We start from the raw sequence: 19,290 nt of genomic DNA on the forward strand, positions 1-19,290 counted from the left end.
CTTGCTGGAAAACCAACACTGTCAAACACTACAGTATTCACACAAGTCTCTTGATCTTTCAGCATCGGCAGCTTTGCTCCTTGACGAGACTGAACATGTCAAAGAGCAGTGTAAGGTGAAAAGTTGGGAGTATGGGTGCTCGATGACGATCATCGGTGGCTTATGCTTTCTTTGCTGTGTGTGTTCCCTTTTCTCACCAATTACCAGCTCTATCCACATGTTACACAATTGAGGATGTAAACCTGACGAGTCTTTACCTCTTCTATTTAAATTTTATATTTGATGCCCTCCATTTGTCATTTCACGTTGATGCTTTGGTGGGTGATGAAATGAGATCTATCATTACAAGCAGAATGAGACACGCCAAGACTTTTTTTTGTCGATTTTTAAGCAACCTGTTTAGTTCGTTATGAATAGGCTAAATTGTAAACGACAATACTTTGAACGAAGTTCTACTGAAATGCTGCGTAATTCCTAATTTCTCACTAGAATTTCTTATTGTGTGCCACGCTACTTCCTGTTGACTTGAGTCAGGGAATTCACGAAATTTGCTTTTAAATTATTTCAAAGGAAATATAGCCTAGTAACAACAAAGGATAATTACAGTCGAATGATCTCGTTTAAGTTTAAACCTTGGCCGTAAGACAAGTCATTTAGCAACGAAGAATTATTGCATTTGGAAAGCATAGCAGTAGAAGAAGAGAATTTCCCAAAAATTCCAGTCCCCAAAAAAGCTTTTTAAGGAGACTCAAACCACTTAAAAATGGGGACTGGAAAGCAAAACCATCATTGGTTATTTTCTGTACCTAAAGTTTTGCTTCGATGGGGAGAAAAAACAAAAGGTAACAGAACAACCTCAAAATAAAAAAAAGGAGACTTGATACATCCTGTCAAAAGCAACTGCTCAATTTTCAAAGCACTAGGAGGAAATCACCGCGGTAAACGCGGTGTGGAGTTAATGGCCTAGATTTCTTTGTGCCCAGCATTGTTTAGCAACGATATAAGTTGTACATGAAAACAAATTGTACAATGTTAAGTAAGATTATGTATTTTCTATATCAAGAACTTGGAAGTAAAGGGGAATAATAGTTAGTACAACAATTAAGATGGTCTTCCTGAATACTTATCAAATGTCATGAATTAGGAAACATATTATATAAAATATAAATTACGTTCCTAAGTACACAATCGAATTTGCTAAACATATAAAAAGAAGCAAAAGATTAAATGTCAAGATTGGAACTAAATCAGCTTCCAAGGCTCCAATATTTGCATTCTCGATCACTACGTTAGAAATTAATAGTCTCCTGTACATGTCTTTTTTCAGAACAAAGCGTCAGCATGACAATCATCTCAATATCATAGGCAGCACACCATTATTCATTGATCAATGCTCTAGTATAGTGGCGTAACCAACGTTCCTTCTAGTGCAGAAGCCTAGTGACAATATCAAATTCTTTTTTAGAAATAATTCACAATCAAAATATCAACATTAATAACAATAAAACACCAGCACAAAGCAGTAATCTAATACTCAAAGTAAAAAATATAAATATAAATAAAGCCAACTCCACTTACAAAGTTTCTAAACAGACTTTTTGAAGGTAAATCCTTTTTCTTTGATAGCTTGTCTTAAGAAAGTCTAACAAAAATATATGTCTAGATTATCAAAATAGAACAAATAAATCAATAAAACTAGGGATACACATACAAAAGAAGTATAAAAAACAATTAAAGGTCAAATAAAAGGAAAAGAGATAACTAAAAAGGAAAAGTAATTTCTTAGAATCCCCTCTACATTTTTTTCCCCAAAAACTCTCTTCACAGCTAAATTTTGAAGGAGATTGTAGAGTATCTTAGACAAAAGATTAGATTTTTAAATACAACAAGAATTCAAAGACTTAACCACCCTTTAGCAACTTGCAATCAGCTTAAATCATGTATATGCAGGAACAAAAAGACACTAAGGACAAGAAAGGAGAATAAAAATCTACAATGCTTTTCGTTAGTATATCCAATTGAAAAACTATGTCTATTTTACACCATACTCCAAAGCCACAGCTAATACCTTGAATAGCATCCATGTTTGTCAATTTCTAGAAGCACAACCATTTGGCAAATTATAATCATGCTTGTTAGTCCAAAAAAGATGGAAACCAACCATCTTATAAATACAACATGGACTCTTATAATCCCATCAACAAATGTAGAACTGAAATGCAGATAGGGGGGAAAGGAAGCATTTACAAAGAATAAGAAAAAAAAAAGGAATTTAAAGTCTTTTTTGGTTTTTATGCTATTAGCTACATCATTGCTTATTTTCCAAAGAAGTAAATAATAACTTATGGTCATTAACCATGTAATTTACTAATTAGCCACCAAGTATTCAACCTTATTTAGCGAATAAACCTTCTTCTTGTAGTACAATGGCCTATTCCATAAATCAATAGGCAATTACTTCATCTTACGGTGCAAGGATCCTTACACAAATCATAGCAGGGTAACAAGCAACAAAAGAAAAACCTAAATGTCTTTCATCCATATGATCATAGCTGTTCCAATGCGCCAGGTCTCACAAATCTTCCATTGATCATGTCCTGACATGCTGCAACAATAAAATTATACATGTAAGCACATCAATTTGTCAAAGTTTTGAGGACCCATTACTAAGTTTGAAAAAATAAAAGGCTCCGAACCATACTCATTATTTGAGAGGTGACAAAAGAGCTAAAATAAAAAAAACAGAAGCATAAAAAACCTGTAACTTATAGCAAAGTTATACTCTGCTTTGCAACACAATGGCATACTAAGTAAAACCCACCATTCCTAATTAGCAGTAATTTCTACAGTCACCTAAAAGCAAAACAAGTGTCAGAAATGAAGCTACTGGTGGTCTTTAAAAAAATTGATGCAATGAATTGGACCATTAACTTGGCAAGAAAAGCAAATAATAGCAAGGAAATAGACATACTTCAGAGATACTAATTCTACTTGAGCCATTGCTGCACCAAAAGTAGCCATCCAATCTCCGATTATATCAAATTAATGACCTGAGCCACTTGTTATATAAATCCCAACCCAACAATTATACAAGGATCAAGGAATTAATCTTAATAAATGACTATTTCGAGTTTTTACAATATGAATTGCCTTTTTGCAAGCTAAGATGAACATACACCTGCATCAAGATACCAACAGAGGGGGAAAAATCAGATCATCTTTGAAGAGCGTTAAGAGTGGAAAAAAAATGTTTAAATCAGATGAAAACTCAAATTTACATAGTTTCTACAATCTTTTTGCAGGTGAATATTTTCCTTGATCACACGAAGAGGATAGGGACATGAAGATCTAAAGGGAAAAAAAATTGGCTAAACTACTGAGCACAATGAAAAGCCTTAACATGGAAAGAATTCATGCATTATCCCATAGATGAGGACTCTACAAGAAACGATCATCAATGGCTATTTAACCAAAACACCAAAAATTTAGTTTTTTCAATTACCACTTCAACTGTAATCTACTCAATAAATTATTGTGCAAGCACCATTTTACTCTCTGTTTTATCTGTTTCTCTAAGCCATAAACTCAAACATGACAAACGAAAAGGAAGCCAGACTATATACTTAATTACATGACAAATACTTTACAAAGCAAATTTTTACTGGATAGCGGTACTCTCTACATATTAGTATGAAAAAATGATCTAAGAAATACTGAACGTCCTAAAAAAAGTTCCTATGAAAAATCAAAGACACCAAGTTGCCAAAGAGAAACTGTTAGTCATTTTCATGGTTCCTCCTACAACAACAACAAAATGAGAGTATACCGGAGTTCTTTATGAACAAAATATTCCCTATCTTTAATGATTTAAGGTAAGAAAACCTTATATAGAGGATGAAGTCTACCTGAGCAAGAAATTTGTCAGCACAACTTGTTGGATCGCAACATACTGTAACAAAATATCCTAACTATCAAATAAAGTAATAACCAATTCATTGTGTAAACCATCAAAATTTGGTGGCACTTACATACCACCAATTTTGTGTTCCACACACACACGGTGTGGTCGTCCAACCCTGAATTTTGTTGTTCGCAGTCCAATTTTAGTTCTTCCACCTCCAGATTTCAAGTTGAAGTCATAACAGCATGTTACTAGTATCTCTGGTTGCAGTCCAACTTACAATATCAATTTCAATTACTCCTACTTTCTTCAAAGTAAGCCATCAAAACCAGTTCTTTCACACAAAAGTTAAGAAGAAATTCTAGTACAAAAAACTATGAAAAAGAAATAGAATTCAAACCACCATGACATGAAGTCCCTACAAAATTTTTAATCTAAGAACCCGACAACTACTCTGGTTAACCTAACACAATTTTCCTTGCATAATTACTTAGCAAAAATATTAAAGCCTGTTAGGAAATTAGCTTAAATTCTTTTAGGTAGATTTCTTATCTTGTGTGGAAGTAACTAGTTTCCTAATTGGTTTTAGTTACTTGAAGTAGTAGCCAAGAAATTCTATTTAGTTTAGGAAATAGTATTGGTTTCCAATTGTTATTTGATTTTTTGGCAGTAATGTTCCCTATAAATAGATTGGTTGGCATACCACACAAGGAGACACAAGGGGCATCATGTAGCCTTATACATGGGGTGTGAGAGAGGGTTCTTGAGAGATGAGAGATGGTATACAAGGGTTGGGATTGGGTTCAAGTTGTATTCTTGTATAGGGTTTTTCTCTCATAATAAAGAACAGGTTTCTCTCCGTGGATGTAGGTTCAATGGTGGAGCCGAACCACGTTAAATATTGTGTGTCGTCTATCTTTCATGCTTGTGACTTGTTTCCTTATTAAATTGTTGTGCACTTGATGTCTCAATAGTTGTTTGTTCCGCGCCTAGATCCTAACAAAGCCTTACCTTTGAAATATATGCCATTTGGCGAAAATGCCAACTCGTTACACCTGCAATCGCAGCAAAGAAGAAAGTGAGTTTTAGAAAAGAAAAAGGAAAAAGTAAAAAAAAACACACACACACATGATGGGTAGAGGTTAATGTTTGCAGTAAAACATCTGGAAACATGGAAAAATGTCAAAACATTTTGGCAACTAACAAAATGACGTAAGACAGAAGAAAAAAGCAAAGAAGGCAAAAAAAAAAAGCATTTGACCTGCGGTAGAATTCCTGTCCCAATACACAACAAAGAATCAGCTTCAAAGAAGGATCCCCGCAAGAACCAAATGGGCACCGAATTCTACAAGAAAAAGCATACCATATGGATGTAAAAAAAATATATATATATATGGATGTAAAATAGGCAACGACAAAAATAGGAAGGAAAACTGAAGAAAGAAAGGAAAAGCCAGGGAAGTTTAAAATGAACTCACCACAAATCCAAAAGCATACAGCCACCAACATTTATGAAGAAACGGAGGACAAAGTTGAAGTTAGTTCACAAAAAAGACAACGTTACAACACTACTTAGATAACAATAGCCGAAAATCTGTAACAAGAAACTCACCGAGGCAATGCACGTGAAGAAGCTGAAGAGAAAAGAGGCTTCGAAAAGAACAGAGGAAGAAGCAAAAGAGCAAATGAAACTAACAGCAGAAACAATACAATGCAGAAGAAAAGATAGTCTCCTATCAGTAGAAAGGCAAAATAAAAAAAGAAAAGAAAAACTAAACGCACTAGAAAGCATCATCGCGTCTGCAAAATCCAGAACGTAAGACAAGGGTAGAGTTCCTAATACCATACGAACAAGAAGGAAAATGGAAGTGTAGTCTAAAAGATTCTACAGTGGGTGGGATTTTTTTTTTTACGTCTATACTACAGGGGCGGATTTAAGGTGGGGGCACTGGGGGCATGGGCCCCCACTGCCTCCCCTCAAATTTGTATAATAGTTATATAATTTTGATATAATCGTAAAGGTGCCCCCAGAGTTTTTTTAGAACAAATGTGAAAAAATAGATCACAAATTTTATATCATTCACTTTCCTCCCCTGGTCTCCCATTTTTTCCCCCAACAGAGCCAAATACCAATTATATCAGTCTTTTCTTTTGGTCCCCACTCCCCAATTCCCTTTCCTCCTCTGGTCCCCATTTTCCCTTCACAACCGACGGCTCTTCTTTCTTCCCCCATTTATACTTGTTGGTGAATTTATTATTTTTTTACTTAAAAAATTAGAAAAAGAGTAGATAAAAAATTTTGATGTTATTTTTGCCCCCACTAAAATTTTTTTCTGGCTCCGCCCCTGCTATACTATAACGTAAGCAGAAAGCTAATTGAACCTGCCAAAAGAAGATAAAAGAGCATGTTTAACAAGGGCAAATAAGTAAAAGAAAACAGATGACCCGTCACATTCAGTCCAATGACTACTCCAATTTTCATCACAATTCATTACCAAAAGCCTGACATCAGGTAAAGGTGGTAAAGAGGGAAAAAAGGCCAACCACATACTGCTTGAAGAGAAGAAAAAGGACAATCACTAACCTCACAAACACAATTCACAGCCCAATTTGCAAGCATCAGGTCACGTGAACGGAGCATGGAGGACGACAACTTTTCAGCAAATCACCAATCGACACGTCAGCAAAAACACACACCTTGGGACAAGTTCCTAAGCTCTTAGTCTATATATGTTTGAAAAGGCTATACTACTTTTTAAGGAGACTCAAACCACTTAAAATGGAGACTGGAAAGAAAAACCATCATTGGTTATTTTCTTTACCTAAAGTTTTGCTTCAATAGGGAAGAAACAAAAGGTAACAGAACCACCTCAAAATAAAAAGGAGACTTGATACATCCTGTCAAAAGCAACTATTCAATTTTCAAAGAACTAGGAGGTATAAATCGCGTGCTGCATGGTAAAAATAAAAATGTGTATGCCCAATTTAATATAAATAGCTGTAAAATACTATATTAAAGAAATACCTATACATCCAAAGACATTACTATTATTTGAAAGATAAAGAAACTGGACTAAAAAAAAAAAGTAGCACAAGACCAGAAGAATCAGGAGATTACTGCTAGCACACTTAGCGAACAATCTACCAGTAACAATCTACCAGTAATTAAAGTTTACAAAAGAAAAGAACCAATGTCTTAAAGGATAGGTTTAATTAAAGTTCCAAAAAAAAGCTCATGAATTGAGAGGTTGCCCTCTCCAGTAGGCAACTCTGAATCTCAACCAACAACCCTTTAACATAAGCAACCAAAATTGAAGAATCCATTGAAATCCCGAAATCTTTTCCTTGTTTTCCAAGAATATCTCTTCTGGAAATGACCACAGTCCCACTAGACACATCACGAGGTCCAATCTCAATTCTTAGAGGTACTCCCTGCAGAAAAGCTAGGTAAATTTCAAAGCACAATTGTATTACATTCAACTGTAAAATAGTATTTCTTGAGATACACACACATAACTTCCAAATATGGAATTGTTAATAGCAACAGTAGACATTTCAAAATTGAAACTTCATTCCATTCCTAAAAACAAAGCCAACAATCACTGAAATAGCTCTAGTTGAGCTGACCTTCAATAAATATCACTTGACTTGTTAATTATTCAAGCCAGTCTTCAAAAAGTTTTGGTTGAGTGAATCACAATGGAACCTAACCACTCAAGCTGATTTTTTTTTTTTTGTCAAACTAATTTTAAACAATACCTCTAGATGCTCAAGCGAAGTGAAGTAAGGTGACAAGTCTTAAAAGTAACCAAGTTTGGTGAGATATATTAGATTTAACCTTCAGGAATCTTAAAGCTCCAAGGAAGTTAGTTACTTGTTCCCTATGCTTGTTTGTTTAGATGTAGTCCCGCACTCAGTAACATTCTAAGAAAAAAATCATTTGAAATGTTCATGTAGCCATGCATTTGGAAAATTCTACTCCCTAAATTTCTCTTATTTTTACTCATTCTTTGGTGGGAGAACTCCAGCGCCAAGCTAGATACTGGGCAAGATACAGAACATCTACAGAAGCGGCAAACCTTCATCTCCAGAAAGTTATATTTCCATCTAGGTGTTCTCTAATCAGAGTCATCAACCTTGACCTTTATTCCAGTTGCATACAGAGTTTCTTTCACTGATGATGTAGCATTAAGAACTCCAATTCTGTCATCTGCTTTCTTCCACATTGGGACAATCACAACCTGAAAGCAGTCAGTAAAAAGAGTTATTCCATCTCAAGAAAGACAATTTTTAATGCACATAGCTAGGAAAATGGAAGGGCTACCAAAGCAGAGAGCTGTTACTTCACTGCACTGATGAGTCCACTTTCTGGACCAAAATCAAAACAAAAGTTGCAGAACTAATGTAAAATGCTAGAAATACAAAACCTGTCGGAGTTTAGTTAACCAAATAAGGATTAAAAAAGATCAGTATTGCAGAAATTAATTAGCCCATTGAGTTCAAAACACTGCATCCATCCCCAGCCCCCATCACTCTATCTTTTGGGCACACACATTAGCAAATATAGTCAGTAAAACAACCAAAAATGTGCAATAGGCTCAGAAACAATTATTCAGTCTGTCAGAAGAAGATTCTTCTCTCCTTGTATGTAATGAATATGAAAAATTAATAAAAAGAGAATCTCTTGTGCAACAAAGATTTGAAAAAAGTTCAAGGCCAACTTAGGCATTTGATAAATCAGAGTTAGCACTCAAAACCAGTACAAAGTCACATAAACTGCTAATGCTAAAAGCAAAACAAGCAAAGGCTAACGTAAAACAGATTACAAGTACAAGAATTTCTATTAAAGTTATACAGAACACAAGATGACACACTTACCTTGATAGGAACATTAAAAGATTTAGCAACATTAACCATTACTGGGGTAAAAACGATCCAGAAAATGTCACATACAAAAAGTCCAGCCTGCAAATTAAAAACATGTAAATTGCATCATAGTAAACGAATGGTAGGATAGTGCAATCTAGAAGATGCATCAATTAGAGCGGGAATACTTGTATCTATCAAAGCATGCTGACAAAGCACTGATACACAATAATAAAATTTTTGGCGTACACAGTCTTGGTTGTCACCTTTCAATTTATTTTATTTCATTTATACAAAGTTTATTTAGAAGTTTATTTAGGTTACTAAACTTCCTTCACTTACCAAAAGAATAGCTCCAGTCTTGAATGTGCCAAGTGAAAGCATTTCGATTCCTTTCAAAATCAAACACAAAATAGAGTGAGATCATTATATATGCTTATAGGATTTAAAACAACATAGGATCAAATTGATGAAGAAAGTATGCTTTATTTACTAATAGGAGGACAGATGAAAAAAACCTTAACATCATAACAGATAAAAAAGATGAAAACGAAAAGCTGCACAATTATTTCAGATTGTAAAAAATGCAATGCTGTAGAGAGGGTTGGATTAAAGATGGCGAATCATATCATCGTATACATGTGTTCCCTTATAAGCAGTCGAGGACGAAAAACAGTCAAACATCAAATTCAAAAACTCAGCCATGGACTCTCATCATAGCAGCCAAAATGAGGATGACAAATTGACAACAACTATTAGAACAATTAGAATAAAAGCCATACCAGGAATTACTGTATCCCCAAACCCAGCATTGAAAATGGATGTGCAGAGTCAGCTGTTGGTAGCTGTAGAAAGTATATATTGTTATCCTTGGTTGTAAACTATGATAGACAGAATACAAGTACAAGAATTTCTATTAAAGTTATACAGAACACAAGATGACACATTTACCTTGATAGGAACATCAAAAGATTTAGCAACACTAACCATTACTGGGGTAAAAACGACCCAGAAAATGTCATATACAAAAAGTCCAGGCTGCAAATTAAAAACATGTAAATTGCATCATAGTAAACGAATGGTAGGATAGAGCAATCTAGAAGATGCATCAATTAGAGCGGGAATACTTGTATCTATGAAAGCATACTGACAAAGCACTGATACACAATAATAAAATTTTTGGCATACACAGTCTTGGTTGTCACCTTTCAATTTATCTTATTGCATTTATACAAAGTTTATTTAGAAGTTTATTTAGGTTACTAAACTTCCTTCACTTACCAAAAGAATAGCTCCAGTCTTGAATGTGCCAAGTGAAAGCATTTCGATTCCTTTCAAAATCAAACACAAAACAGAGTGAGATCATTATATATGCTTATAGGATTTAAAACAACATAGGATCAAATTGATGAAGAAAGTATGCTTTATTTACTAATAGGAGGACAGATGAAAAAAACCTTAACATCATAACAGATGAAAAAGATTCTGCAAATAATATGCTACCAAGTATTCCAAAGCATGATAAAAATAATGGCATTAAAAAAAGAAAAAAAAAAGGGCAGAGGGTATTCTAGTTCTAGAAAATGGAGGACAGATGAACCCTAGAGCTAAAGGGTATTCTAGAAAATGTTGATAAACCCTAGAGCTAAAGGGTATTCTAATTCTCAAGAAGGCCTCAAGATATTAAGATTCTGATAAAAAAAAAAAAAGATGGGACAACTGGTTATTTCATACTAATACAAAATAAAGAAAACGATGTTCTTACCAGTTGAGCAAAAAATTCTCATATAAGACTAAGGATGAGGAAAAACAAAGGAAATGACAAAGCAGAAACGTGGGAAGAATGTTTCAATGGAATTAATATTTCATTCCGGTTTGAAATATTTGGTCGTTAAAGTGAACAAAAGCAATGGATATAATCCTGCAAGTATACCCTACTTTGTTTTCCATTAATCTAACACTGTGATACCTCAGGAAGCTAAAATCACTTTCAACAAGTCTTCATGACATAACTCTTGAAAATTCTGAGCAAAAGCAATACATACACAACCAGTACAGTCACAACCTGACAGCCATAGCACCATCATGGTGGCACTTCTCCTAAAATGCTTTGGTTGTTTATTGCATTTGACTACGATCTCCAACTTTTTATTCCTGGTATCTGCAATAAAAGATATGACAAACCATCATCAGATTGTATGCTATCCACCGAAGCAAGAAAATGTCTATGATACGACGGCCAAGAACGCAGTCGGAGCTGAGCAGCTATAAGCCGAGCTAGTCGGGAGCTTCCGAGTTGATAGGGGAAGGTCGAACTGAATGTCCTGCGAAGAAAAGAAGGCGGCGGGACTAGAGTCCCCGGAATAGCTCCGACGATCAAGTCAGTAGAGCTCAAAAGTAAGGCAACAGTGGGAAGTACTGAAGATAGTGTACTTTGTGTCGTCTTGTGGTGCTGTATTTATAGGCTTGAATGGATAGTAGTTTCCTTGCAGGAGTCAAAGTCCCCTTAGGTTTCGGAGTCTTTCTAGGGTTTTGTACGACAGCCCCTACAAGTTCGGAGGCGGCGGCCCATGAGGCCCACTCCCTGGAAAGGCGACTGCAAAGGCCGAGCTGACCCTTTCTATGCCGAACTAAGGTGTCTGAGCTACAGGATCCCTATTGCCGACCTGTGTGTGCGGTATGCCGAGCTGACACGTGTCATGCGTGGATTTACCCCACTACACTAGCCCCCCTCTGAGTCTAGAGTCACCGAGAGGTCGCGTGAGTCTGGACCAGATTACAAAGCGTCAGGTCGGCTTGGTGTGGGACCCACGATCCTATGATCGCGCCCTTTGTTCGGGTAACTGCCACGTCTACTGTCGCAACTGTCACCTCAAGGGTCACGTCCTCTCACAATGGCGGTTGTCAGCTCAAACGTCTCCCAAGGTAACCGTTCTTTTGCAATAAATTCGAAATTTCAATTCGGGACTCTTCAGCTTCCCGCCCAGGTGGCCTATAAATAGACCCCACCAGGCGTCACTTTCAAGCTTCCTTCCTCACTTTTCCTCCTTTCATATCTCCATCAGCTCGCTCCACGCTTAGTGAGTCCATCCAAGTGTAGCGTCTCCTTCTAAGCACCAACCAGCTCCTCTCTCATATCCGCTAGTAAGTCTTCTTTCCCTTTTATGTCTTCCTCTTCCACACACTCAGACCTCACTAGTTTGGCACCTAGACGCAGAGTAGTCCGACCTGCCCCCATAGAGATTCTTTCCTCTTCTTCTAGCTCTTCTTCTTCCAGTTCGTCTGGGTTTGAATATCTTCCTTTCCCAACTCCCCCTCCAGCCCTAGACATGGACCAGCCCGGTCAACCTGCCCAACCCGAGGCCGGAGCTGCTGCCCCAGAAATTCCTCTGGAGGTAGTTCCAACTCGTGCCAGGGCAGGCCCCTCCAGGGGGCCAGATATCGACTTCGGGGAGGTCGAGATCATCCCCCCCTCCTGGACCAGGGGGTGTAGATGAACTAGTGGGGAGGTATGACATTCCTCCTCAGTTCGAAACTAGGGCTGCCCAACCAGGGGAGTACGCTTGCCGACCTCCCTTTGAGTTCGTGGCTATCTACAGGGATCAGCTCGTGGCTGGTCTCCGCCTTCCCATCCCCCATTTTCTTTACGAAATTCTGACCTTGTGGGGTATTCGAATTACCCAACTCGTTCCAAATACCATTCGATCTATCCTCGGCTTCTTTATTTTGTGTCATGTCCTCGAGATCCCCTATTCTTTGGACCTGTTTAGGTCATTTTTTCAAATGAAGGTGAGCAGCCCGATTCATGGTTGGTTCTACTTCTCTCGCAGGAGCGGAGGGGAGCTCCCCACCCGCGAGCTGTTCATATAGATGCCTTCCTCAATCAAGGGCTGGAAAGCCCAGTTCTTTTTTGTGAAGAATACAGGGTTTCCTCCCTTGACCTGGAGGGAGGAGACCCAGGTATCTGATCCCATCCCCTCACCTCTTCCAGCGGCCGAGTTGGACCGTTTGGTCAGCTCAGAAGCCCGGCTGAATGTGAAGGAATTTAATAATGCCCAACTCTGGTCGGCGGGGCTGATTCGAGTAGAGGTGAACGACCTTGCCCCCGATCTCCGGCCCCTCGCCTCCGAGGAGCTGACAGCTTGTAACTTCTCAATTTCATCCCTTCTTCCTTCCTCTTTTTTTTTTAAGTTTGATCATATCGTCCGAACTGACCCATCCTTTCTGTTTTGCAGTGAAGAGGTTTTCCCAGCTGCTGAATATTGGGGGGACTGGCAGCGCGAGCACGCCAGCCCCAACTCCCTCCATCGTTCCAAGCAGCCCGGCTCCTCCCCCTTCACCAATGCCTGCTCTTCAGACTGCAGCTCAGTCGTCACCAGGGGAGGAGCCTAAGAAGAAAAGGAAGAAGTCGGCGGCCAAGAGGGCCAGGACCGAGGCGACTTCCCCCCAATCCCAGGAAGAGCCCTCAGCTGCTCTCGCCACTCATTACGGGGTGAATACTGCTGAGCAGCAGGCCTCGTCCGAGTCACCACCAGCCATGTGGCGCATGAGAAACGTGATTCCCCTGAAACCTCCTGCCGGACAGAGTGCGCACCCGCACCCCCTGCACTTTTTCCCAAAGTGGGGGTTGTCGGTGAATGACCGAGCTTAGTTTTCAGAAGCTGCTCGGGAGCTCATCAGGGGAACGGTGCTCCCTCGTGACCACCACTTCATCCAACTCGCATCCAATTCCGAGCTGCTGGAGCACTACTACCTGAGTGCAGCCCAGGTAACTCCGCAACTGGTCGTGCCTCAAAGAGATTCTTTTATCTTGTCAGTCTCTTATTCTGTTGTTTGACTTGTAGCTCAACGTGGCTGGTGCCAAGTTGGCACAGAGGTACGAAAACATGGGAGAGAACCTCTCCCAGGCCGACGCGGCCAAGAACAGACTGTCCAGCCAGCTGGAGGCAGCAGAAGCGGAGCTAGAGTCTGTGAAAAAGCAGCTCGCCGAGTCTCAGGCATCCTGCGAGCTGGAAAAGAAGAAGTCAGCCGAACTGGCCACGCAGCTGGAAGCAGAGCAAAAGAAATCCGTCGAGCTGCCAGGTCAACTTGAAGCAGCTCGTAAGGAGGGCCGACAGATGGCGTCAGGGACTTCAAGAAGTCTGAGGATTTCATGAAGGATCTGGCCATTCTCAATGGGCCAGTCCTGCAGGTGGGATACGCCCAAGCCATGCATGACGTTCAATCTCTGAACTTGCCCGGGTTTCACCTGAACAGGTAGCCCAACTACAACCCCCAAGCAGTTCACTAGATTGACAGACTCGTGGAGGGCTACGCGCACGGGCTCGACCTGGCCGCGCTGGTGGCAGATCCTACCCTGCCTACGACCTCACCCGAGCAAGAGCAACAAGGAAAGAATTAGGCAACACTCAGCATAGGTATAGGTTACGTAGAGTAGGGTCCGAGCTGTCCAGCTCTTTTTGTATGGCCCCCCTTGTGTATATTTGTTTTTGAAATGAAATGAATGGCCTTGTCATTCAACACTTGGCAAAAAAATTTTTATTTCTTTGTAGAATCTTGAATACATTCTTAAGTACCGATCTAACAGCTTGTCGAGCTAAACTACCCACCGAGCCGACCTCCGTAGCTATGGCCATGCAGACCTTCAGAACTCCCTTCCTCAGCTCGGGCTAAGGTCTAGCGAAAAAACCTTAAATTCGAATTGTGCCAGGTGCGCGGGACTTCGTCCCCATTGAGATGAGCTAGTTTACAGTACCCAACCCGATCAGCTTCTCTTACCACGTAAGGACCTTCCCAATTTAGGTCCAACTTGCCCGTGCCCGCAGCTCGGCTTACGGAGTTTCTGCGCAGTACCAGGTCCCCTGGTTTGAAGGAGAGGTGTTTGACTCTAGCGTTATAGTATCGTGCGACCTAACCCTTGTACTTAGCCATTCTTATGCATGCTTCTTCCCTGCGGTGCTCGAGCAGGTCCAGGTCAAGCAGCATCTCCTCTTCGTTGCTCCGGGCCACAAAATGTTGCACCCTGCTTGAGGGCCCTCCAATTTCTGCCGGAATTACTGCTTCGACCCCATATGTTAAGACGAACGGGGTCTCATGTGTGGCCGTCCGAGGTGTGGTCCGGTAAGCCCATAGTATGGTGGGCAGCTCATCCAACTACCCTGTCCGAGCTGACTCTATTCGTGTCTTCAACCCATGCAGGATGGTTCTATTGGCATTCTCGACCTGTCCGTTAGCCTGCGGGTGCCCTACCGAGGTGAAGTGCTACTGGATGCCGAGCTCGGAGCACCACTCCTAGATTGATCTGTCTGCGAATTGCCGACCATTATCCGAGATTAGGACCCGGGGTATGCCAAATCGGCAGACTATGCTTTTCCAAAGGAACTTCTGGATTGGCCTACTATTGATCGTGCTAAGCGGCTCAGCCTCTATCCATTTAGTGAAGTAGTCAATTGCCACCACCAGATGTTCATAGCCTCCCGTAGCTCGAGGGAATGGGCCTAACAGGTCAATTGCCCATTGGAAAAACGGTCACGGGCTATGGAGAGGAATCATCTCCTGAGTTGGGGCATGGTGAATTGGGGCGTGCAACTGGCAAGACTTACATCTGGCTACCAGTTCGACCGAGTCCCTGAAGATGGTAGGCCAATAATATCCAGATAATATTCCTTTCTTGGCGAGCACCCTAGGTCCGACGTGGCTGCCACTGATGCCCTCATGCAGCTTGTGCAATACATAGCTTCCCTCCTCTGGTGTCACGCACTTTAGCCACGGCTATAAATAGGACTTCCTATATAGTAATCCCTCCGGAAGCACATACTTCTGTGACTTGAGAAGGATTTTCCGGGCTTCTGTCCTACTCGGGGGAGCTCCCCACGAGCCAGGTACTGGACAATGGGGTCCATCCAAGAGCTTACTACCTGGATGATGGTGGCGTCTAGCTGCTCATACGCCCGACTTTTAACGACCTCCACCAATATCTCTCAATTTAGAGTGCTAAACGCGGTAGATGCCAGTTTGGACAGGGCATCAGCTCTCTTGTTTTGGCTTCGTGGGATCTGCTCGAGGATGAACTACTTGAAATGGCTCCTCAGGTCATGCGCCTTGGCGACATACTTCCTCAAAGGCTCTTCTTTGACCTCGTAGCTTCCCCCAACTTGGTTCACTATCAGTTACGAATCGCTGTAGACTTTTATTGATTCAGTTCCTAATTTCCGAGCCAACTCCATCCCCGCAATCAGAGTCTCATACTCAGATTCATTATTAGAGACCCTAAAATCGAACCTTAAGGCATAGGCCAGCTCTTCCCCTGTTGGGCTGATTAAGAGGAGACCTGCTCCACATCCTTCCTTGCTTGACGCGCCGTCTACGTACATCGTCCAGATCGGACTTGTTTATCCTGCAGCCTCTATAGCCTTCTTGGTCGATGCAGTCCTTCCGGCCAGCTCGGCCTTGATGCTCCCCCAGAGTTCGTGACCTCGGCAGCCCCTCCGAACTGTCCGACCCGGGCTGTTTCTCTGGCCTGTCCGACCTCGACAGCCTCAACGGCCTGCTCGGCCTCAGCTGCTTCTCCGGCCTGTCCCACCTCTGCTACCTTATTGGTCGGGACGACCTCGGCAGTGTTTTCAGCCTGTTGGATCTCGACTGCTCCTTGGGTCTGTGTGGCCTCGGTAGTTTCACGGGCTTGTAGGGTTTCGACTGCTTGTCTGGTGCGTATGTCCTCAGCAGTCTCTTTATTGGCCTTCGCGGCATTACCTGCTTCTCCGGACAGGTCGGCTCTGGCCTCGTGCAGTCCAAAGGAAACACCCTCTGCTATGAAGTCTGCCAGGGCTTGGGCTTTAATGGCCGTTCTTAGCTGATACCTGAGATCGTACTCCGACAGCTCTACAGCCCATTTTACCATCCGTCCTGAAGCATCGGGCTTAGAGAGAATCGACTTCAAGGGCTGGTCCGTCACTACTACCATGAGGTGAACTTGGAAGTACGACCTGAGTTTCCGAACTGCATGGACCAATGCCAAGACATACCGTTCTACCGCGGAATACCTCACATCGGCCCCCTGCAGGGCGCGACTAACGTAGTACACGGGTTTATGGACCTTGTCTTCCTCTCGGACTAGTACAGCGCTAATAGCCTCCCCCTCCATTGTCAGGTAGATGAACAAGGTTTCACCCTACTTAGGGGAGGTTAAGGCCGGCAACCGAGTAAGGTGGGCCTTAAGCTCGTCAAACGCTTTCTGGCACTCCGAACTCCACTCGAACTGTGGACCTCTTCTCAGGGCCTTAAAGAAAGGGGAACCCCGAGTTGCTGACTTAGACAGGAATCTGTTCAAAACTGCCATCCTTCCAGCCAGCCGTTGTACCTCCTTGATGTTTCGGGAAGGGGCCATGTCCATGATGGCCTTGATTTTATCTGGATTAGCTCTTACCCCTTCTTTGGAGATCATGTAGCCCAAGAATTTTCCCGACCTGACCCCAAAGGTACACTTCTTGGGGTTTAGCCGCATCCGTGAGCTGCGAAGGACGTTGAAGATTTCTCGGAGGTCAACAATGAACTGCTCCTGAGTCCGGCTTTTCACCAACATGTCATCTACGTAGACCTCCATATTTCGTCCGATTTGGTCCTTAAAAAGTCTATTGACCAGCCTCTGGTAGGTCGCGCCCGCATTTTTCAGCCCAAACGGCATGGTGACATAACAATAGGTGCCATTCTCGGTGATGAACGAGGTCTTCTCCTGATCCTCCTCGTCTAGGGCTATTTGGTGGTACCCCTTGAAAGCATCTAAAAAACAGAAGATTTCGTACCCTGAGGTTGAATCCACGAGCTGATCAATCCGAGGGATGGGGTAGCAATCTTTCGGGCAAGCCTTATTCAAGTCGGTGAAGTCCACGCACATCCTCCAAACTCTCTCTTCCTTCTTGACTAGCACCGGATTGACCAGTCAGGTCGGGTAATGGATCTCCTTTACAATCTTGGCCTCCAACAGTTTGCCTACCTCACTTTTGACCACCTCGTTCCGTTCGGGGGCAAAGCTCCTCTTTTTTTGTTTTACAAGTCGGGCATTGGGGTCCATATGCAACTTATGAATCGCTAGCTCAGTGGAAATTTCTGGCATGTTATCCGCGCTCCAAGCAAAGATCTCCGCGTATTCTTCTAAGAGGGATTCAAGGGAGTTTCGAGTCAGCTCGCTTAGGAAGGTGCCGACCTTGACCGTGCGCTCAGGTCGGTCCGGGCTGACAGGCAGCTCAGCCAATCCCTTATCTGTCTCTAGTCTCTCTCCTTTCTCCATGGACTCTCAGGGCTCCAAACAAGCTGTCTGGGCAACCAATTTCTCCTTGCCCTTGAGGGTTGCAATATAGCAGGTCCTGGCTACTTCTGGATCCCCGAGCACCTCGGCTACCCCAACAGGAGTGGAAAACTTCATGCTGAGGTGCAAGGTGGAGCAGACAGCTTGGAGGGCGTTCAGAGTAGGCCGTCCCAGAATCATGTTGTACGACGAGGGCTCCTTTACCACCGCGAAATTCACTGGAACAGTTCGGCATTTCGGTGACACTCCTACCGTGACCATGAGGGTTATCATTCCCTCCGGCCTTACCGGAGAGCCAGCGAAACCGATCAACGGAGTTCGGACCGGGACGAGCTGCTTGTCTTCCAACTGCAGTTCCTTGAAGGTCTTATAGTACAGTACATCGATGGCACTGCCATTGTCAACATATACCTTCTTCACCTTATAGTTACAGGTGATGACCTCTATCACGATGGTTTCGTGGTTGTTAGAGGCCAAAGGAATTGCATCTTCAGGTCCATAAATGATTTCCTCGTACATCTTTAATCGTTTACTCGAACTCTCTCCACTGGGAGGAGGGCGGTTGTGACGCCGAGCTGTATGGCTGTCCCTTCCAGCTGGTCCTCCTGCGATAGTATTGATCACCCCGGCCAGATTCTGAGTTTCCTGTTCGGGAGTTCGGCCACGGTTCCCCTGGGATCGGTCTCGAGAGTAGCTCGGGTACTCGGGTTTAGGCCTCCCCCGCCACTGGTCGGCTCGCTCATCGCGTATGAACTGCCCGAGGTGATCCCGTCTGATCAACTTTTCAATGTCTTTTTTGAGGTGGCGACAATCCTCCGTATCGTGTCCCACATCTCGGTGATACGCACAGTACAAACCCTGATCCCGTCGGCTCTTGTCCCCGACCAAGGGTCGGGGAGGTCGGGAGAGCCCCTGCTGTTCCATCACTGCGAGGACCCGAGCTATCGGCGCGGTGAGGGCAGTCCAGGACTTATCTCCTCCCATGGGCTGACTCCTAGGCAGACGGTCATAGGCATTCTTCCGTCCCTGGCTGTGCCGCGCGTCTATCTGGTCGGAGCTCCTTCTGCGCTTATCCTCCCTCAGTCTTTCCTACGCGCTCTTCAGGCGATTGACCTCCTCAGCATTAGCCTTTTCATTAGCTCGGTCCAGCATCTCCCGAACTGACTTGGGAGGTCTTTCTACGTGTTCGGTGTAGAGTTTCTGTTTACGCAACCTATTG

At 42.5% G+C, this 19,290-nt stretch overlaps 1 protein-coding gene across 1 annotated transcript; it reads right to left on the minus strand.

The window, feature by feature from the left end:
- Positions 1–18,059: 18,059 nt before the first annotated feature.
- Positions 18,060–19,055, minus strand: LOC113759384. The gene has a single exon (XM_027301956.1). It carries the CDS (start codon positions 19,053–19,055, stop codon positions 18,060–18,062), a length of 996 nt encoding a protein of 331 aa, XP_027157757.1.
- Between the last annotated feature and the right edge of the window lie 235 nt (positions 19,056–19,290).

This window comes from Coffea eugenioides, chromosome 2 (assembly GCF_003713205.1).
Source record: "Coffea eugenioides isolate CCC68of chromosome 2, Ceug_1.0, whole genome shotgun sequence".
In the NCBI taxonomy this organism is placed as follows: Eukaryota; Viridiplantae; Streptophyta; class Magnoliopsida; order Gentianales; family Rubiaceae; genus Coffea; species Coffea eugenioides.